This window comes from Bombina bombina, chromosome 3 (assembly GCF_027579735.1).
Source record: "Bombina bombina isolate aBomBom1 chromosome 3, aBomBom1.pri, whole genome shotgun sequence".
In the NCBI taxonomy this organism is placed as follows: Eukaryota; Metazoa; Chordata; class Amphibia; order Anura; family Bombinatoridae; genus Bombina; species Bombina bombina.
Window position 1 is genome coordinate 287255062 of NC_069501.1, and position 23160 is coordinate 287278221.

Consider the following 23160-nt stretch of genomic DNA (forward strand, 5'->3'; position numbering starts at 1 on the left):
TTTATTTTTAAAGTAGGTTTTTTATTTTAATTGTAGCTTAGTATTTTTTAATTTAGGTAATTGGGTTTAATTTAGGGGTTGTTAGGTTAGGGGGCTTAGTAATTTAAATAGGTTAATTGCGTTGTGGGGGTTTGGCAGTTTAGGGGGTTAATAGATTAATTAGGTTAATTGCGATGTGGGTTAATGGTGGTTTAGGGGTTAATAGTTTAGGTTAATTGTTATGTGGGTTAATGGCAGATTAGGGGTTAATAGTTTAATTAGGTTAATTGCGATAAGGGTGAATGGCGGGTTAGGGGCTAATACATATATAAGGGAGATTGCGATGTGGGTGAATGGCGGATTAGGGGTTAATAGTTTTATTAGGCATATTGCGTTGTGGGTGGTTGTCAGTTTAGGGGTTAATACTTTTATTATTAGTTGCTATGTGGGGGACTGCGGATATAGGGGTTTTTACGTGTCAGGTTTATTTTTGGGAGGCGGGATAGACTTTTACGGGAGATTTAACTTTTTTTTATTTTCTTAGGCGCCGGCAGTTTCTAACATGTCGTAAGTCACTGGTGACTCCAGAAATTTGTGTTTATGCACATTTCTGGACATCGCTAGTTTATCCAACTTATGGCACTTTATGAACTGCCAGCGGTGTTTATGTGAATCCCCGATGTGCGGGGTGAAATTACGGGCAATGCAGGTTTCAGCAGTTACGCTGAAGCCTGCGCCGCATATGTAATCTTGACCGTAGTGTATAATATCCCTTTAAAAAACATAATTTATGTAAGAACTTACCTGATAAATTCATTTCTTTCATATTAGCAAGAGTCCATGAGCTAGTGACGTATGGGATATACATTCCTACCAGGAGGGGCAAAGTTTCCCAAACCTCAAAATGCCTACAAATACACCCCTCACCACACCCACAAATCAGTTTAACGAATAGCCAAGAAGTGGGGTGATAAGAAAAAAGTGCGAAAGCATAAAAAATAAGGAATTGGAATAATTGTGCTTTATACAAAAAAATCATAAGCACCACAAAAAGGGTGGGCCTCATGGACTCTTGCTAATATGAAAGAAATGAATTTATCAGGTAAGTTCTTACATAAATTATGTTTTCTTTCATGTAATTAGCAAGAGTCCATGAGCTAGTGACGTATGGGATAATGACTACCCAAGATGTGGATCTTTCCACGCAAGAGTCACTAGAGAGGGAGGGATAAAATAAAGACAGCCAATTCCGCTGAAAAATAATCCACACCCAAATAAATTTTAAATTTTATAATGAAAAAAACTGAAAATATAAGCAGAAGATTCAAACTGAAACAGCTGCCTGAAGTACTTTTCTACCAAAAACAGCTTCAGAAGAAGAAAACACATCAAAATGGTAGAATTTAGTAAAAGTATGCAAAGAAGACCAAGTTGCTGCTTTGCAAATCTGATCAACCGAAGCTTCATTCCTAAACGCCCAGGAAGTAGAAACTGACCTAGTAGAATGAGCTGTAATCCTTTGAGGCGGAGTTTTACCCGACTCGACATAAGCATGATGAATTAAAGATTTCAACCAAGATGCCAAAGAAATGGCAGAGGCCTTCTGACCTTTCTTAGAACCGGAAAAGATAACAAATAGACTAGAAGTCTTCAACATTCTTAGTAGCTTCAACATAATATTTCAAAGCTCTAACTACATCCAAAGAATGCAATGATTTCTCCTTAGAATTCTTAGGATTAGGACATAATGAAGGAACCACAATTTCTCTACTAATGTTGTTGGAATTCACAACCTTAGGTAAAAATTCAAAAGAAGTTCGCAACACCGCCTTATCCTGATGAAAAATCAGAAAAGGAGACTCACAAGAAAGAGCAGATAATTCAGAAACTCTTCTGGCAGAAGAGATGGCCAAAAGGAACAAAACTTTCCAAGAAAGTAATTTAATGTCCAACGAATGCATAGGTTCAAACGGAGGAGCTTGAAGAGCCCCCAGAACCAAATTCAAACTCCAAGGAGGAGAAATTGACTTAATGACAGGTTTTATACGAACCAAAGCTTGTACAAAACAATGAATATCAGGAAGATTAGCAATCTTTCTGTGAAAAAGAACAGAAAGAGCAGAGATTTGTCCTTTCAAGGAACTTGCAGACAAACCTTTCTCCAAACCATCCTGAAGAAACTGTAAAATTCTCGGAATTCTAAAAGAATGCCAGGAAAAATGATGAGAAAGACACCAAGAAATATAAGTCTTCCAGACTCTATAATATATCTCCCTAGATACAGATTTACGAGCCTGTAACATAGTATTAATCACAGAGTCAGAGAAACCTCTTTGACTAAGAATCAAGCGTTCAATCTCCATACCTTTAAATTTAAGGATTTGAGATCCTGATGGAAAAAAGGACCTTGCGACAGAAGGTCTGGTCTTAACGGAAGAGTCCACGGTTGGCAAGAGGCCATCTGGACAAGATCCGCATACCAAAACCTGTGAGGCCATGCTGGAGCTACCAGCAGAACAAACGAGCATTCCTTCAGAATCTTGGAGATCACTCTTGGAAGAAGAACTAGAGGCGGAAAGATATAAGCAGGATGATACTTCCAAGGAAGTGACAATGCATCCACTGCTTCCGCTTGAGGATCCCTGGATCTGGACAGATACCTGGGAAGTTTCTTGTTTAGATGAGAGGCCATCAGATCTATTTCTGGAAGTCCCCACATTTGGACAATCTGAAGAAATACCTCTGGGTGAAGAGGCCATTCGCCCGGATGCAACGTTTGGCGACTGAGATAATCCGCTTCCCAATTGTCTATACCTGGGATATGAACCGCAGAAACTAGACAGGAGCTGGATTCCGCCCAAACCAGAATTCGAGATACTTCTTTCATAGCCAGAGGGCTGTGAGTCCCTCCTTGATGATTGATGTATGCCACAGTTGTGACATTGTCTGTCTGAAAACAAATGAACGATTCTCTCTTTAGAAGAGGCCAAGACTGAAGAGCTCTGAAAATTGCACGGAGTTCCAAAATATTGATCGGTAATCTCACCTCCTGAGATTCCCAAACCCCTTGTGCCGTCAGAGACCCCCACACAGCTCCCCAACCTGTAAGACTTGCATCTGTTGAGATTACAGTCCAGGTCGGAAGAACAAAAGAAGCCCCCTGAACTAAACGATGGTGATCTGTCCACCACGTCAGAGAGTGTCGTACAATCGGTTTTAAAGATATTAATTGAGATATCTTTATGTAATCCCTGCACCACTGGTTCAGCATACAGAGCTGAAGAGGTCGCATGTGAAAACGAGCAAAGGGGATCGCGTTCGATGCAGCAGTCATAAGACCTAGAATTTCCATGCATAAGGCTACCGAAGGGAATGATTGTGACTGAAGGTTTCGACAAGCTGATATCAATTTTAGACGTCTCTTGTCTGTCAAAGACAGAGTCATGGACACTGAATCTATCTGGAAACCCAAAAAGGTTACCCTTGTCTGAGGAATCAATGAACTTTTTAGTAAATTGATCCTCCAACCATGATCTTGAAGAAACAACACAAGTCGATTCGTATGAGATTCTGCTAAATGTGAAGACTGAGCAAGTACCAAGATATCGTCCAAATAAGGAAATACCACAATACCCTGTTCTCTGATTACAGACAGAAGGGCACCGAGAACCTTTGTAAACATTCTTGGAGCTGTTGCTAGGCCAAACGGCAGAGCCACAAACTGGTAATGCTTGTCTAGGAACGAGAATCTTAGAAACTGATAGTGATCTGGATGAATCGGAATATGCAGATATGCATCCTGTAAATCTATTGTAGACATATAATGCCCTTGCTGAACAAAAGGCAGGATAGTCCTTACAGTTACCATTTTGAATGTTGGTATCCTTACATAACGATTCAATATTTTTAGATCCAGAACTGGTCTGAAGGAATTCTCCTTCTTTGGTACAATGAAGAGATTTGAATAAAACCCCAGCCCCTGTTCCAGAACTGGAACTGGCATAATTACTCCAGCCAACTCTAGATCTGAAACACATTTCAGAAATGCTTGAGCCTTCGCTGGATTTACTGGGACACGGGAAAGAAAAAAACTCTTTGCAGGAGGCCTTATCTTGAAGCCAATTCTGTACCCTTCTGAAACAATATTCTGAATCCAAAGATTGTGAACGGAATTGATCCAAATTTCTTTGAAAAAACGTAATCTGCCCCCTACCAGCTGAGCTGGAATGAGGGCCGCACCTTCATGTGGACTTAGGAGCTGGCTTTGATTTTCTAAAAGGCTTGGATTTATTCCAGACTGGAGATGGTTTCCAAACTGATACCGCTCCTGAGGATGAAGGATCAGGCTTTTGTTCCTTGTTGTGATGAAAGGAACGAAAACGATTATTAGACCTAAATTTACCTTTAGATTTTTTATCCTGTGGTAAAAAAGTTCCTTTCCCTCCAGTAACAGTTTAGATAATAGAATCCAACTGAGAACCAAATAATTTATTACCCTGGAAAGAAAGGGAAAGCAGAGTAGACTTAGAAGACATATCAGCATTCCAAGTTTTAAGCCATAAAGCTCTTCTAGCTAAAATAGCTAGAGACATATACCTGACATCAACTCTAATGATATCAAAGATGGCATCACAAATAAAATTATTAGCATGTTGAAGAAGAAGAATAATGCTATGAGAATTATGATCTGTTACTTGTTGTGCTAAAGCTTCCAACCAAAAAGTTGAAGCTGCAGCAACATCCGCCAAAGATATAGCAGGTCTAAGAAGATTACCTGAACACAAGTAAGCTTTTCTTAGAAAGGATTCAATTTTCCTATCTAAAGGATCCTTAAAGGAAGTACCATCTGCCGTAGGAATGGTAGTACGCTTAGCAAGAGTAGAGACGGCCCCATCAACCTTAGGGATTTTGTCCCAAAATTCTAATCTGTCAGATGGCACAGGATATAATTGCTTAAAACGTTTAGAAGGAGTAAATTAATTACCCAAATTATTCCATTCCCTGGAAATTACTTCAGAAATAGCACCAGGAACAGGAAAAACTTCTGGAATAACTACAGGAGATTTAAAAACCTTATCTAAACGTTTAGATTTAGTATCAAGAGGACCAGAATCCTCAATTTCTAATGCAATTAGGACTTCTTTAAGTAAAGAACGAATAAATTCCATTTTAAATAAATATGAAGATTTATCAGCATCAACCTCTGAGACAGAATCCTCTGAACCAGAAGAACCATTATCAGAATCAGAATGATGATGTTCATTTAAAAATTCATCTGAAAAATGAGAAGTTTTAAGACTTTTTACGTTTACTAGAAGGAGGAATAACAGACATAGCCTTCTTAATGGATTTAGAAACAAAATCTCTTATGTTATCAGGAACACTCTGAGTATTAGATGTTGATGGAACAGCAACAGGTAATGTAACTTTACTAAAGGAAATATTATCTGCATTAACAAGTTTGTCATGACATTCAATACAAACAACAGCTGGAGGAACAGCTACCAAAAGTTTACAGTACTGTACCCTTCTGAAACAATATTCTGAATCCAAAGATTGTGAACGGAATTGATCCAAATTTCTTTGAAAAAACGTAATCTGCCCCCTACCAGCTGAGCTGGAATGAGGGCCGCACCTTCATGTGGACTTAGGAGCTGGCTTTGATTTTCTAAAAGGCTTGGATTTATTCCAGACTGGAGATGGTTTCCAAACTGATACCGCTCCTGAGGATGAAGGATCAGGCTTTTGTTCCTTGTTGTGATGAAAGGAACGAAAACGATTATTAGACCTAAATTTACCTTTAGATTTTTTATCCTGTGGTAAAAAAGTTCCTTTCCCTCCAGTAACAGTTGAGATAATAGAATCCAACTGAGAACCAAATAATTTATTACCCTGGAAAGAAAGGGAAAGCAGAGTAGACTTAGAAGACATATCAGCATTCCAAGTTTTAAGCCATAAAGCTCTTCTAGCTAAAATAGCTAGAGACATATACCTGACATCAACTCTAATGATATCAAAGATGGCATCACAAATAAAATTATTAGCATGTTGAAGAAGAAGAATAATGCTATGAGAATTATGATCTGTTACTTGTTGTGCTAAAGCTTCCAACCAAAAAGTTGAAGCTGCAGCAACATCCGCCAAAGATATAGCAGGTCTAAGAAGATTACCTGAACACAAGTAAGCTTTTCTTAGAAAGGATTCAATTTTCCTATCTAAAGGATCCTTAAAGGAAGTACCATTTGCCGTAGGAATGGTAGTACGCTTAGCAAGAGTAGAGACGGCCCCATCAACCTTAGGGATTTTGTCCCAAAATTCTAATCTGTCAGATGGCACAGGATATAATTGCTTAAAACGTTTAGAAGGAGTAAATTAATTACCCAAATTATTCCATTCCCTGGAAATTACTTCAGAAATAGCACCAGGAACAGGAAAAACTTCTGGAATAACTACAGGAGATTTAAAAACCTTATCTAAACGTTTAGATTTAGTATCAAGAGGACCAGAATCCTCAATTTCTAATGCAATTAGGACTTCTTTAAGTAAAGAACGAATAAATTCCATTTTAAATAAATATGAAGATTTATCAGCATCAACCTCTGAGACAGAATCCTCTGAACCAGAAGAACCATTATCAGAATCAGAATGATGATGTTCATTTAAAAATTCATCTGAAAAATGAGAAGTTTTAAGACTTTTTACGTTTACTAGAAGGAGGAATAACAGACATAGCCTTCTTAATGGATTTAGAAACAAAATCTCTTATGTTATCAGGAACACTCTGAGTATTAGATGTTGATGGAACAGCAACAGGTAATGTAACTTTACTAAAGGAAATATTATCTGCATTAACAAGTTTGTCATGACATTCAATACAAACAACAGCTGGAGGAACAGCTACCAAAAGTTTACAGTACTGTACCCTTCTGAAACAATATTCTGAATCCAAAGATTGTGAACGGAATTGATCCAAATTTCTTTGAAGAAACGTAATCTGCCCCCTACCAGCTGAGCTGGAATGAGGGCCGCACCTTCATGTGGACTTAGGAGCTGGCTTTGATTTTCCAGAAGGCTTGGATTTATTCCAGACTGGAGATGGTTTCCAAACTGATACCGCTCCTGAGGATGAAGGATCAGGCTTTTGTTCCTTGTTGTGATGAAAGGAACGAAAACGATTATTAGACCTAAATTTACCTTTAGATTTTTTATCCTGTGGTAAAAAAGTTCCTTTCCCTCCAGTAACAGTTGAGATAATAGAATCCAACTGAGAACCAAATAATTTATTACCCTGGAAAGAAAGGGAAAGCAGAGTAGACTTAGAAGACATATCAGCATTCCAAGTTTTAAGCCATAAAGCTCTTCTAGCTAAAATAGCTAGAGACATATACCTGACATCAACTCTAATGATATCAAAGATGGCATCACAAATAAAATTATTAGCATGTTGAAGAAGAAGAATAATGCTATGAGAATTATGATCTGTTACTTGTTGTGCTAAAGCTTCCAACCAAAAAGTTGAAGCTGCAGCAACATCCGCCAAAGATATAGCAGGTCTAAGAAGATTACCTGAACACAAGTAAGCTTTTCTTAGAAAGGATTCAATTTTCCTATCTAAAGGATCCTTAAAGGAAGTACCATCTGCCGTAGGAATGGTAGTACGCTTAGCAAGAGTAGAGACGGCCCCATCAACCTTAGGGATTTTGTCCCAAAATTCTAATCTGTCAGATGGCACAGGATATATTTGCTTAAAACGTTTAGAAGGAGTAAATAAATTACCCAAATTATTCCATTCCCTGGAAATTACTTCAGGAATAGCACCAGGAACAGGAAAAACTTCTGGAATAACTACAGGAGATTTAAAAACCTTATCTAAACATTTAGATTTAGTATCAAGAGGACCAGAATCCTCAATTTCTAATGCAATTAGGACTTCTTTAAGTAAAGAACGAATAAATTCCATTTTAAATAAATATGAAGATTTATCAGCATCAACCTCTGAGACAGAATCCTCTGAACCAGAAGAACCATTATCAGAATCAGAATGATGATGTTCATTTAAAAATTCATCTGAAAAATGAGAAGTTTTAAAAGACTTTTTACGTTTACTAGAAGGAGGAATAACAGACATAGCCTTCTTAATGGATTTAGAAACAAAATCTCTTATGTTATCAGGAACACTCTGAGTATTAGATGTTGATGGAACAGCAACAGGTAATGTAACTTTACTAAAGGAAATATTATCTGCATTAACAAGTTTGTCATGACATTCAATACAAACAACAGCTGGAGGAACAGCTACCAAAAGTTTACAGCAGATACACTTAGCTTTGGTAGCTCCAGCACCAGGCAGTGATTTTCCAGAAGTATCTTCTGACTCAGCTTCAACATGGGACCTCTTGCAATATGTAATAGAAAAAACAACATATAAAGCAAAATTGATCAAATTCCTTAAATGACAGTTTCAGGAATGGGAAAAAATGCCAGTGAACAAGCTTCTAGCAACCAGAAGCAATAAAAAATGAGACTTAAATAATGTGGAGACAAAAGTGACGCCCATATTTTTTTAGCGCCAAATAAGACGCCCACATTATTTGGCGCCTAAATGCTTTTGGCGCCAAAAATGACGCCACATCCGGAACGCCGACATTTTTGGCGCAAAAGAACGTCAAAAAATGACGCAACTTCCGGCGACACGTATGACGCCGGAAACAGAAAAAAAAATTTGCGCCAAAAAAGTCTGCGCCAATAAAATAAAGCATTTTCAGCCCCCACGAGCCTAACAGCCCACAGGGAAAAGTCAAATTTTAAGGTAAGAAAAAAATTGATTTATTCAAATGCATTATCCCAAATATGAAACTGACTGTCTGAAAATAAGGAATGTTGAACATCCTGAGTCAAGGCAAATAAATGTTTGGATACATATATTTAGAACTTTATAAAAAAGTGCCCAACCATAGCTTAGAGTGTCACAGAAAATAAGACTTACTTACCCCAGGACACTCATCTACATGTTGTAGAAAGCCAAACCAGTACTGAAACGAAAATCAGCAGAGGTAATGGTATATATATAAGAGTATATCGTCGATCTGAAAAGGGAGGTAAGAGATGAATCTCTACGACCGATAACAGAGAACCTATGAAATAGACCCCGTAGAAGGAGATCATTGAATTCAAATAGGCAATACTCTCCTCACATCCCTCTGACATTCACTGCACGCTGAGAGGAAAACCGGGCTCCAACCTGCTGTGGAGCGCATATCAACGTAGAATCTAGCACAAACTTACTTCACCACCTCCATAGGAGGCAAAGTTTGTAAAACTGATTTGTGGGTGTGGTTAGGGGTGTATTTGTAGGCATTTTGAGGTTTGGGAAACTTTGCCCCTCCTGGTAGGAATGTATATCCCATACGTCACTAGCTCATGGACTCTTGCTAATTACATAAAAGAAAACCTTTTAGGAGGAATATAAACTAACACTATTTGCGGATGACGTCTTGCTGACACTGACGAGACCCTTAATTTCTTTACCTAACCTATATGCTATCTTGGGGAAATATGCAGAGATCTCGGGTTATAAGATTAACCTGGATAAATGCGAAGCCTTGCCGATTTGTCTCCCTTCTCATACACAAAAAACAGTAGAACTCAACTTCAATATCACATGGGCAAAAAATCACATCACTTACTTGGGAGTTAAGATAAATAATAACTTTTCAGACTTATATAGGTTAAACTATGCTCCTATATATAAAACCATTAGGAAGGATCTAAATAAATGGAAGAAGGGTAGGTTCTCATGGTATGGAAGACTGTCAGCAATAAAAATGAATGTCCTACCTAGGATTTTGTACCTCTTTAGAGCTCTGCCGATTGGGGTCCCCTTGACGGACTTAAAAACTTTACAGACTGACCTTTTTCGTTTCTTGAGGGGAGACGGTAAACCCCGTATTGCATCACAACTGCTGAAACAACACAGACAGCTAGGGGGGGTGGGAGTCCCGAACCTAGTGGACTATTATCATGCGTCTAGATTGGCACAATCTACCATTCTGGGGAAAGATTTTCAGGGAGTCATTTGGCCAAAGATAGAAGCAGCCATTGAAGGCTGTGAAAACCCAGCGGACATTTTATGGGACCCCTTGTGGAAGACCAAAAAACTCACATATAGATCACCAGTAACTTACGAGACACTACACACATGGCACAAGATGGTCAAACAGTTGGTTCTGCTTAATCCTCATTCAACCCTATTACCCCTAAAGTTTTTGCTACCCATGGATCTAAGAAAAGTAGTGGGGAAGTGGGAAAATAAGGGATTATACAGGGTAGCAGATTTTCTGGATAAAGCAACTATACTCACCTTTAACCAGATAAAAGATAAAAATTCAACCTGACGTTTTGAACTGGTTTCTATATCTACAAATCTCGTCAGCTATTTCTAAATACATGACTGACAGACTAAAACAACCATTGACCTTACTAGAAAGACTATGCAACACTCATTCCAAGGGGAAACATGTCATATCTCAGATCTACGTGATGCTGCAGGGAAAGAAAGATACTCTTAAGGCTCCTATTATGGAGAGATGGGAGAGAGATGTAGGGGAAGTAAAGGAGAAAGAAACTTGGGAAAAGATTCTCTCAGAAACTGGGAAAGGTCTGCTTAGTGCAGATATGAAGGAAAATTGCCTAAAAGTAGCCTTTAGATGGTACCTTACACCCGAACGGACGGCTCACATTTCCTCCCTAAATAGTGCCCTATGTTATAGAGGTTGCGGAGAGAAAGGCACATATAGACACATGTGGTGGGATTGTTCAACAGTAAAGCCATTATGGGAGAAATTATCGAACCTCCTTAGCGACACATTAGACGAAAGGATAGAGTTAACAATTTCCCAGGCACTTTTGCATGAGAGGGTGCGACCACTGAATTCAGCGATCAATACTTTTATTAAGACTTTGTGTACCTGTCTTCGTATTTGCATAGCTAGGCATTGGAAAGTTGGAGCCCCAGGATGGGCGGAAGTATTAGATAAAATAAAGGACACCTACTTAATGTCAGAATTAGCAGCATGGGCACAAGGGAATACGGAACAATTTCAAAAAGTATGGTTCTATTGGATCATAAAAGGCTCTATTAGACCACGCACCAATCAGGAGGGACATGAGTAAGAGAGAGAAGAAGTGGGAGGTAGACTTGAAGAGAATAGTAGAAACCTATAAAGTTAGACACTTGATACCTGGACGCAAGAGACGTATTGACTATGACTGATTTCTATAGCGATAGTTAGATAATACGTTATACTAAATAGAGGAAAGATACTTGCAGAGTTTGGAAACACCTGGGGGGGGGGTGTTTTTAATTTTTTATATTATGTTTATTATCTTACATATTGAAAAGGGGGACAATCCTGAACTCATTAGAACTTACCTGCTGTGAAAAGTTTAATAGGGGTAAGAAAAAGATGGTCACAACATGTGTCAGTAGGAGATGTGTAACTGCGGATAACCACCCTTACTGTTTAAATATGTTTTTGTAATATGTTTCTAAAATCAAATAAAAATCATTTCAACTAAAAAACCTTTTAGGGTTTGACTTAGAATCATTTGCAATTAATCTTTTATTTTCAATTTTGGCTAATTTGATTGCTGTTTTGCATGCTTTTTTACATTACTTATATATTTGGAATGTTGAGTCTGTACTATTTACTTTGAATAATTTAAATGCCCTATGTTTTTTCATAATTTCTCTTAACGCATGTTTATTTAGCCACATTCGCTTGAATTTATTTATTTTACTTTTATAACCATGTGGTATGTGTTGATATGTATATTTATTTAATAAAGCTTAAAGTATTATCCATTTATCCTCTGTATTTTTATTAGAGAATACATTGTCCCAATTTATGTTATTTAACAATTTCCTTAAATCGTTGAATTTTGCTTTCTTCGGATTAAAAGTCTTAGTTGAACCCTTTATAACACTGCTTATGGAAATTTGACTGTGCACTATTAATTATATTGTATAACCTTTCCTGCCTGAATTGCTGACAGCACTTTTTTGACGTTTAAATAGTAACATAATACTTTGGTTACTTTCAAAATCAATGTTAGACTTTGAGCATTTCAATAATAAGTCCTTTTGCATATTTGTTTTTCAGTTTAGCATAATAGATGTTTTTAAATTGAACATATAAGGTGTAATACTTCATTTTACATGCTATGTGATACTTACTAATACCTCAAATAAATTGTCCAAAAAAAAATCAAAACTGATAAAACTCTGAATAATATCTTTTATTCCAGAAACCGCTATACCTCCCGTATCCAATGAGAAACAAAAACCAGAAGAAAACACGATCTCAGTTAAAACAGGTAACGGATAAGGAATTGGTACCATGCTTATATGAAAAATCATTTGTAACAATAAAAAAAATACATGAGTTTATTATTTTAATTGCCTTATCCTTATGCAAAATAATAAAAAATACAAACACTCTTTTAATTAATTTAATGGAAATAAAAGCAAAAATAAAATTAAAATTCACATGCATCTAACCTTTCAATTGAATATTTGCAGTACACTTTTATTAGCAAACAAAATCTTCTAGTAAAAGCTATCACAGTTTTATTGGTAGTTTTCACTGTGCATGAGCACATGGAGTATATGTAAGTATGCCCAGTGCACCCTCATTCTAACATCACAGCTGCTCAGAGAGCCAATGATGGCACATCACTATGCGGATGATAGAAACTGAATAATCTCTGAGCAGCTGCAATTTTACAGCAATTTGTAAAAAATGTCCATGATTATTATAAAATACTCTACTTCCCCATAGTATCTTAGGCTTAGGCATGCAGGCTTGTCTTATGGAAGCAGTATTTGCAAAAAAATTTGTTTCAATGTTATTCCTTGCACGGTGGGGCAGTCGGAAATTGCAATAAAATGAAACACCCTTAGGGGATTCAGAAGAGATGAGAGTTTTGTGTTGTACACATGAGTTGCTCTTTATTGGCCAGATTATAAGTGGCATGCTATTATAACCAATATTGCTTGACCGCTATACCATTAGCACGCAACTTTGATATTACAAGTCCACAAATGAGTATAAAGTATTGAACTTAGGCTTAGGATTTGTGCCTCATGATGATTTTAAACTATTTGACACACTTATTGATTTAAATAAATTTGTGAGGAATTTAACCCTGAGGAGACATTTTTCTGGTTCTGACTCTCCCTCTGACCTCCCTTCTGAGGGATATGCCTATCCTGTAAACGATAAAGACCAAGATGTTTTTGTTCTAGCTAAAGGTGATGTTCTAGACTCTACTGATCTCTGCTGTCTTGAGGATATCAGAGGTAATGCCCCCATTGCATCATCTAGACATGAATATAATGAGGAGAGTAGGGGGGGTAGGATCACTAGGACCTTTACTAGTAAGTCCTCTTTTTACCTGATACAAAGTAGGGTGTCTACTCTGGAACTCTTCCATAGGAGTGTAGAGAGGCAACTTACTACATTGAATAATGAGGTTAAAAAGAAGAAGCAGAACTTGAGTAAAGGGGAAACAATAAAGTCACTTAAAGACAAAGAGAGTCTGATAATAAAGAAATCAGATAAAGGGGGGGCACGGTTGTCCTTTTAAAACAGGACTATATCTCAGAGGCCGAGCGCCAGCTGGGAGATGGTGATATCTACATTCAATTAAGATCTGATCCTACAAGGCTTTTTCAACAACAGGTGAGGTCAATGGTGGATGAGGGAGTGGAGATGGTATATATAGACCCCAAGACAGGGGAATAATTGTATGTACGACACCCCTCTTCCACCATTTACCCAAAGTACACAAGCCTCTTGATGCTACAAAAGGGATGCCCATAGTGTCGGGGATAGGGTCAATGCTAGAGCCCCTCTCAGAATGGGTGGATTCTGTTATTCACCCAACCTATTGTTAAAAGATTGGGAAGTTACCTGAGAGATACTAAGCATTTGATTAGGATTATGCAGGATGTAGAGTGTGAGTCGTGTTATTGCTATCTTACCATCAACGTAGTCTCGCTTTACTCTACTATCCCTTATGAATATGGCTTGGAGGCCATAAATAGTTTTCTAATGTCTGATACAGATTTTTCATATGACCATTGAGAATTTTTCCTGAGTGTGACTCGATACCTCCTGGAGCATAATTTTTTCAAATTTAATGGGCAATTTTATCTCCAAAAGTGTGGGACGGCAATGGGGGCCAAGTTTGCCCCCTCCTATGCCAACCTCTTTTTAGGGCTGGTGGGAGGTCACCCACATTTTTGGAGATAAAAATCAGTATAAGTCCCACATTAAAGTCTATAAGAGGTTTATAGATGATTTGATTTTTATTTGGATGGGTAGCAGGGAGGAGGAAAAAGAGTAGAGTAGTCAGCTCTACCAAAAACCAATACCGAAAAGCACCCTTTTGCATGCAACGAGTAATCACCCAACGCATGTACCCTTTGCAATTGCAAAGGGACAATTCCTGAGGGTGAAACGAAACTGTAGCAACAGGGAAATATATAAAAGAGAGTGTGAGACTCTAACCCTAAAACTGAGAGAGAGGGGTTACTCAAACAGGGTCATAAAATGAGCCAGGACTCAAAGATAAACAGGAAAAGACAAAGAATAGTAAGACACCTCAGAAAAAAGAAACCACCTTTGTGACTAATTTTAGTACTCAATGCAAGGAGATATGTGTTATTATTAAGAAATATAGTCCCATTCTTTTAGCTGATGAAAAACTAAAAGATGTGATAAAAGATGGTTGCCGCTTCTCCTACAGGAGAGGGATGACTATAGGGAATATAATTTCCCCCACGCAGTTACCTGATAAAAATAGAGCCAATAGTTCTTGGCTTAGGCACATATGTACATTTAGATGTGCCAATTCCAGGTGCAAGGCCTATGAGTACATTAAGGTAGATACCAGTTTTACATCATATGTTACAGGAATTACCTACACAACATCTTAATGTATCAATTGCAGTTTGACTTACGTTGTATATCTCGTCTCTTGCACGAGTTGTAACCTGCAATACGTAGGTCTCACCACTAGAATGGTGAGGTCAAGAATTAGAGAGCACTTGAATAATATCAGCAATGAGAAGGAGTGCTTGGCTCTAGCAAGTCACTTTATCAATGTACACAATAAGGATGTTGAAGCCCTGAGGTGGCAGGCGATTGAACGAGTGTCCTACCCACCAGGGGGGGGGGGGCAGAACCAAACTTCTCTATCGCAGGCAGAGAGGCTTTTTGGGTTTTCAAACTTCAGACTCGCCTGCCCGAGGGCTTCAATTCGGTTTTTGACTTAATAAACTATTGGGAATAATGACTTTTCCCGTGTATAAGCGTTCTTTTGAATTATTGATGATTAGAATGTTCCGCTATGTGTGCTTGTGCTTACATTTTCCTCCCCACTTTTTGTTTTGTTTTGTTGATGAAGTATTTGCCAATTAGATAAATGTGATAGGTATATGAGGAGATACATTATACATATATTGATGAATTGGCTAACCATGAATTTGGTGGATATTCTATTCGATTGTTTTAATTATGATAGCCTAGATTACGAGTTTTGCGGTAACAGGGGTGAGGTATTAACTTGCACGTTATTCTCACCGCTCACTTTCCTGCAGCTCTGGTATTACAAGTTTTTACAAACCCGGCGTTAAAAGACAAAAAGTGAGCGTAGAGCAAAATTTTACTCCAAATCTCACTCCAATACCAGCGCTGCCGCTCCCGACATCGCCGCCACCAACATTATACTTATGAACCCCTAATCTGCTGCCCCTAACATCGCCAACATCTACATTATATTTATTAACCCCTAATCTTCCGCCCCCAATGTCGTCGCCACCTACCTACACTTATTAACCCCCAATCTGCCGCCCCCAATGTCGACCCCACTATATTAAAGTTATTAACCCCTAAACCGCAACACTCCCGCATCGCACTAGTTTAATATTATTAACCCCTAATCTGCCGTCCCTAACATCGCCGCCACCTACCTACACTTATTAACCCCTAATCTGCCGCCCCAACGTTGCCGCCATTATATTAAAGTTATTAACACCTAAACCGCCGCACTCCCGCATTGCAAACACTAGTTTAATATTATTAACCCCTAATCTGCTGTCCCTAACATTGCCGCCACCTACCTACATTTATTAACCCCAATCTGCCGCCCCCAACGTTGCCATCACTATATTAAAGTTATTAACCCCTAAACCTAAGTCTAACCCTAACACCCCCTAACAAATATAATTTAAATAAATCTAACTAAATATTGCTATCATTAACTAAATAATTCCTATTTAAAACTAAATATTACCTGTAAAATAAACCCTAAGATAGCTACAATATAACTAATAGTTACATTGTATTTAGAATAGGGTTTATTTTTATTTTACAGGCAAGTTTGTATTTATTTTAACTAGGTAGATTAGTTATTAAATAGTTATTAACTATGTACTAACTACCTAGCTAAAATAAATACAAATTTACCTATAAAATAAAACCTAACCTAAGTTACAATAACACCTAACACTACACTATAATTAAATAAATTAACTAAATTAAATACAATTACCTAAATTAAATTAGCTAAAGTACAAAAAAACAACACTAAATTACAGAAAATAATAAACAAATTACAGATATTTAAACTAATTACACCTAATCTAATAGACCTATTAAAATAAAAAAAGCCCCCCCCCCAAAATAAAATAAAAAGGTTAGGGTTTGGGCCTGCAAAAGAGCTAACTGCCCTTTTCAGGGCATTGCCCATCCAAATGCCGTTTTCAGGGCAATGGGGAGCTTAGTTTTTTTTAGATAGTATTTTATTTGGGGGGTTGGTTGTGTGGGTGGTGGGTTTTACAGGTAAAAGAGCTGATTACTTTGGGGCAATGCCCCGCAAAAGGCCCTTTTAAGGGCTATTGGTAGTTTAGTTTAGGCTAGGGTTTTTTTTTATTTTGGGGGGCTTTTTTTATTTTAATAGGGCTATTAGATTAGGTGTAATTAGTTTAAATATCTGTAATTTGTTTATTGTTTTCTGTAATTTAGTGTTTTTTTTGTACTTTAGCTAATTTCATTTAGGTAATTGTATTTAATTTAGTTAATTTATTTAATTATATTGTAGTGTTAGGTGTTAGTGTAACTTAGGTTAGGTTTTATTTTATAGGTAAATTTGTATTTATTTTAGCTAGGTAGTTATTAAATAGTTAATAACTATTTAATAACTATTCTACCTAGTTAAAATAAATACAAACTTGCCTGTAAAATAAAAATAAACCCTAAGCTAGATACAATGTAACTATTAGTTATATTGTAGTTAGCTTAGGGTTTATTTTACAGGGAAGTATTTAGTTTTAAATTGGAATTATTTAGGTATTAATAATAATAATATTTATTTAGATTTATTGTAATTATATTTAAGTTAGGGGGTGTTAGGGGTAGGGTTAGACTTAGGTTTAGGGGATAATACATTTAATATAGTGGCGGCGACGTTGGGGGCGGCAGATTAGGGGTTAATAAATGTCGGTAGGTGGCGATGATGTTACGGACGGCAGATTAGGGGTTAATAATATTTAACAAATGTTTGCGAGGCGGGAGTGCGGTGGTTTAGGGGTTAATATGTTTATTATAGTGTTGGCGACGTTGGTGGCGGCAGATTAGGGTTTAATAAGTGTAGGTAGGTTTCGGCAACATTGGGGCGGCAGATTAGGGGTTAAAAAATATAATGTAGGTGGGGGCGGTGTCCAGAGCGGCAGATTAGGGGTTAAAAAAATTATTTTAGTGTTTGCGATGCGGGAGGGCCTCAGTTTAGGGGTTAATAGGTAGTTTATGGGTGTTAGTGTACTTTTTAGCACTTTAGTTATGAGTTTTATGCTATCGCATTGTACATAAAACTCATAACTACTGACTTTCAAATGCGTTCGAAATCTTGACGGGATAGGGTGTACCGCTCACTTTTTGGCCTCCCAGGACAGACTCATAATACCAGCGCTATAAAAGTCCCATAGAAAAAAGACTTTGCGAAGTTTACGTAAGTCCTTTTGCGGTAAGGCCAAAAAAGTGTGTGGTGTCCCTAAACCTGCAAGACTCGTAATACCAGCGGTAGTAAAAAAGCAGCGTTAGCACCTGTTAACGCTGCTTTTTCAGCTACCGCAAAACTCGTAATCTAGGCCGATGTTTCTAAACTTGAGAATGAGATACAGCAATAAATAAAAATGTTTGCTATTTATTAGCATTGAATAATCATTAGTGAGAATCTAGCTGGTTATGGGCTGAATAAGCCATCATATATTTAAACATCAATTGTGAAAGGTATTAACACACATATTTTTTAAGATGATTTATAGGGCTTAGGCTAATACATTAATTTGCCAATAATATTAATATTTATAAGGCTTTTCATAAATTACTTAAAGTTAACATTTCAATATATGTGTCATCTATATTAGGTGGGCATTCCCCTTTAATAGCGTTAGTGATAGTTCCTCCACATGAAGTAATGTGACTATTGGTGGTTGGTCTTGCTACACTGAGATATAAGAGAGGGAGTAGCCAATGTATGATTACCTATGATTACAGGGAAACCCGAAACGCATCAGTGATGTCATACGGCCCACAGTCGTAGCACCTGTTTGTTTTAACTGGATAGTGGGGAGCATCTGTTTGCTGGCATTTACGCTATAGTGTGTTTTTTGTACTAATGCTGTGCATATTTTTTAGCCGACTTAAATAAAGTTTCCTTCATTTTAAACCTATTGATTTGAGCCGGGCTGGATTTTGTTGCATTGTTTTGTAAGTCCATGGTAAAGCACGTTAACTATAGAAGAGTTAGCACGCACAACTTTGCTCAAGCACAGCCTATATTTTCAATGTATTTCACGACTGTCCTAATTTGCGTTGGTATTACAATTTGAAAGTTAGAAGATTTAGCGTGACTTTAGTCCTGGGGGTCAATTTATGAAGCTCCGTATTTCAAGGCTCGCCGGAAACACAAGTTATGAAGCAGCGGTCTAAAGACCGCTGCTCCATAATTTTTCCGCCTGCTCTGAGGCGGCGGACAGAAATCAACCCGATCGAATACGATCGGGTTGATTGACACCCCCTGCTAGCGGCCGATTGGCCGCAAATCTACAGGAGGCGGCATTGCACCAGCAGTTCACAAGAACTGCTGGTGCAATGATAAATGTCGACAGCGTATGCTGTCGGAATTTATCGATGTGCGGCGGACATGATACACTACATCGTACCATGTCCGTCCGCACTATCATAAATAGACCCCTTGAAGTTAAGTGTACGTTTTTTTTTAAAAATAGTAGCAGAGGGCTCCAAAGTAAATTTTTTAAAAGTGCCCCAAATGCCCACAAAATAGAGAGAATTTATTTTTTTATTAAAAAGTTACTGCAGTAGGCAGTTTTGGGGTTTTAAAGTTGGTGGGAGTGGGGTGTTAGAAAAAAAAACGGCACTTAAAAGTGCATTTACATTGCGGTCTTATGGGAACTGTCTGTTCCCAGTAAATATATATATGTATATGCTTATATACATATATATTTATGTGTTAATATGCTTATATACATATATATTTATGTGTTAATATGCTTATATACATATATATTTATGTGTTAACTAGTACTAAAGCCCGTGTACACGGGCCATTTTTTGCAGTACAGCGGTCCCACCCCTTGCTCTCTCCCCCCTCTCTTTTGCTCTCTCTTCCCCCCTCTCTTTTGCTTTCTCTCCCCTCTCTCTTTTGCTTTCTCTCCCCCCTCTCCTTTGTTCTCTGTCTCCCCTCTTTTGCTCTCTCTCTCCCCTCTTTTGCTCTCTCTCTCCCCTCTTTGGCTCTCTCCCTCCTTTCTTTTGCTCTCTCTCCCCCCTCTTTGGCTCTCCCCCCCCCCTCTTTGGCTCTCTCCCCTCTTTTGCTCTCTCTCCTCTTTGGCTCTCTCTCTCCCCCCCTTTGGCTCTCCCCCCCCTTTGGCTCTCTCCCCCCCCCCCCCTTTGGCTCTCTCTCCCCCCTCTTTGGCTCTCTCCCCTCTTTTGCTCTCTCTCCTCTTTGGCTCTCTTTCCTCTTTGGCTCTCTCTCTCCCCCCTCTTTGGCTCTCCCCTCCCCTTTGGCTCCCCCCCCCCTTTGGCTCTCCCCCCCCCCTCTTTTGCTCTCTCTCTCCCCTCTTTGGCTCTCTCCCCCCTCTTTGGCGCTCTCCCCCCTCTTTGGCTCCCCCCCCTCTTTGGCTCTGCCCCCCCTCTTTGGCTCTGTCCCCCCCCCCTCTTTGGCTCTGTCCCCCCCTCTTTGGCTCTCTCTCCCCCCTCTTTGGCTCTCTCTCCCCCCTCTTTGGCTCTCTTTCCTCTTTGGCTCTCTCTCTCCCCCCCCTCTTTGGCTCTCCCCCCCCCCTTTAGCTCTCTCCCCCCCCTTTGGCTCTCTCCCCCCCCTCTTTGGCTCCCCCCCTCTTTGGCTCTCTCTCCCCCCTCTTTGGCTCTTTTTCCTTTTTGTCTCTCTCTCTCCCCCATCTTTGGCTCTCCCCCCCTTCTCTTTGGCTCTCCCCCCCCTTCTCTTTGGCTCTCCCCCCCCCTTCTCTTTGGCTCTCCCCCCACCTTTGGCTCTCTCCCCCCCTTTGGCCCTCTCCCCCCTCTTTGGCTCTCTCCTTTTTGGCTCTTTTTCCTCTTTGGCTCTCTCTCTCTCCCCTCTTTGGCTCCCCCCCCCCCTTCTCTTTGGTTCTCCCCCCCCCTTCTCTTTGGCTCTCCGTCCCCCCTTCTCTTTGGCTCTCCCTCCCCCCTTCTCTTTGGCTCTCCCCCCCCCCTTCTCTTTGGCTCTCCCCCCCCTTCTCTTTGGCTCTCCCCCCCTTCTCTTTGGCTCCCCCCCCCTTCTCTTTGGCTCTCCCCCCCCTTTGGCTCTCTCTCCCCCCTCTTTGGCCCTTCTCCCCCCTCTCCTGCTCCCTCTCTGGCTCTGTCTTCCCATCGCGGGACCCCGCCCGGCCATGCCCCATCGCGGCAACAGCCGCCCGACCACGGCCCTCACGACGCCCGACCACACCCCTTGTGATGCCCGGCCACGCCCCTTGCGACGCCCGGCCACGCCCCCATCGCAACGCTCCCGTCGGCCACAAACAGCTGTGAGGTCTGGGGAGCGCGCTCCATATCTCTTGCCACAGGCTGTTTCAATCAGCTTACCTCGCGCTCCCCAGACCTCACAGCTGTTTGTGTACCTCGCGCTCCCTATCTCACAGCTGCTTGTATGCTGTGTACCTCGCTCTCCCTATCTCAAGGCCAAGTGTTTGTCTCTACTGCGCATGACGGCTTCAGACAAACACTTGGCCTTTTATAATATAGGATATGTGTATATACATATATATTTATGTGTTACTATGTGTATATACATATATATTTATGTTTTACTATGTGTATATACATATATATTTATGTGTTACTATGTGTATATACATATATATTTATGTTTTACTATGTGTATATACATATATATTTATGTTACTATGTGTATATACATATATATTTATGTGTTACTATGTGTATAACAGAAGAAAGGATGGAGTCCCAGGTTAAGATAAAACAAATTCTTTATTCGATTCTTTAAAAGTGAAGTTCAAGTGAGTCGCAGCTCACACGGACACAAAATCAGCCAGAAAAAGAGTGGAGAGATGAGCGTAGCACCAGTGGCTTACATGTTTCGGCTAAATGCCGTAATCATAGCCTAAGGTGCTATACCTGTGTAATCTTTAAAAAGGGTGAGAAGTGATTCAATTGGCTAAAACACTTACAAGGATTAAAAATGTACGCCCATTTCAACACACCTAGCATGCACATAGAAGTTAACCCTATACATGTCATAATATATTAGAGCAAGGGGTGTTTGATGTGAAAGAAGAAATACGAGATGTGAAAGTGTAATGAAAAGAAAAAGATAGTGAAAGAAATATAGAATAGGAAAGAGAAAAGAGACTGAAAAAACAGCGCATGAATTAAAGGGACAGACTAGCAGCAATATAGGTAATGTAGACTCGTTGTGGACTAGGGATGCTTAGAATGCTCACATTAGAGGATGTATATAACCACAATATACGAGGCAGAAGTCAATGTAACATAATGATATGATAACTGATGTGAACATGTAAACAATAAGCTGATATGTCCACATTATAAGCTTAAACACGCACTGTCGCTAAGGCAAAAAGAGGAGAAAAGAAGAATAAAGAGAAGAGAGAAGAGGAGAAGAAAAAGAAAAAAGAAACCCATCCAGTCCAGAGGACAAATTATAGAGACATTTCACTCTCGGGTAGAACGAGATCTACAGACTCTTAATGATCATTCTACAGGTTACACCCAAAATTTGCCCATTAGACTAAAAAAGGCTATGAGTACACTACAAAATAACACTAATATTGTCATACGCCCGGCTGATAAAGGTGGCAGTATTGTTGTCCTAAATAGATCTGATTATGTGGCAGAAGCCCATCGCCATGTGTAGGGTTAACTTCTATGTGCATGCTAGGTGTGTTGAAATGGGCGTACATTTTTAATCCTTGTAAGTGTTTTAGCCAATTGAATCACTTCTCACCCTTTTTAAAGATTACACAGGTATAGCACCTTAGGCTACGATTACGGCATTTAGCCGAAACATGTAAGCCACTGGTGCTACGCTCATCTCTCCACTCTTTTTCTGGCTGATTTTGTGTCCGTGTGAGCTGCGACTCACTTGAACTTCACTTTTAAAGAATCGAATAAAGAATTTGTTTTATCTTAACCTGGGACTCCATCCTTTCTTCTGTGATGCTCTGACCAGCTATTGAGTCCAGGTTAACACTCCTCACTAACCGCTGGGCCGGGTGAATATACAGATCGTCAACACACACACCCCCTCCTTACGTCACGCGGTGACGTTCACAGAGCTGCAGACCGGGTTTTGCATAGAGGCGGAAGCAAGAGAAGTCGGCAGACACGCTGCCATCGGATATCGCTCCGTGTATATACAGGATTTCTCCCTTCAGTGCTCAAGGTACACCTCTTATATTCGCTCACAAATGTACTGTTTGGGGGGGTGTCTATCGACCCAAGTCCCGGTGCCTGGCTTGGCAATTTCTACTTACACATGGTTATAAGTGCAACCACTACTCCTTTGCCTTTACTATGTGTATAT

General features: G+C 39.3%; 1 protein-coding gene across 1 annotated transcript in view; it reads left to right on the forward strand.

Moving 5' to 3' along the window:
- LOC128653198 (caspase-1-A) overlaps positions 1 to 23160 on the forward strand; it is a gene marked incomplete in the record, with an annotated part of 196297 nt that overhangs the window by 66503 nt on the left and 106634 nt on the right. Inside the window, 1 exon segment of the mRNA XM_053706343.1 lies at positions 12286 to 12354. Within this exon segment, the coding sequence (XP_053562318.1) occupies positions 12286 to 12354 (69 nt within the window).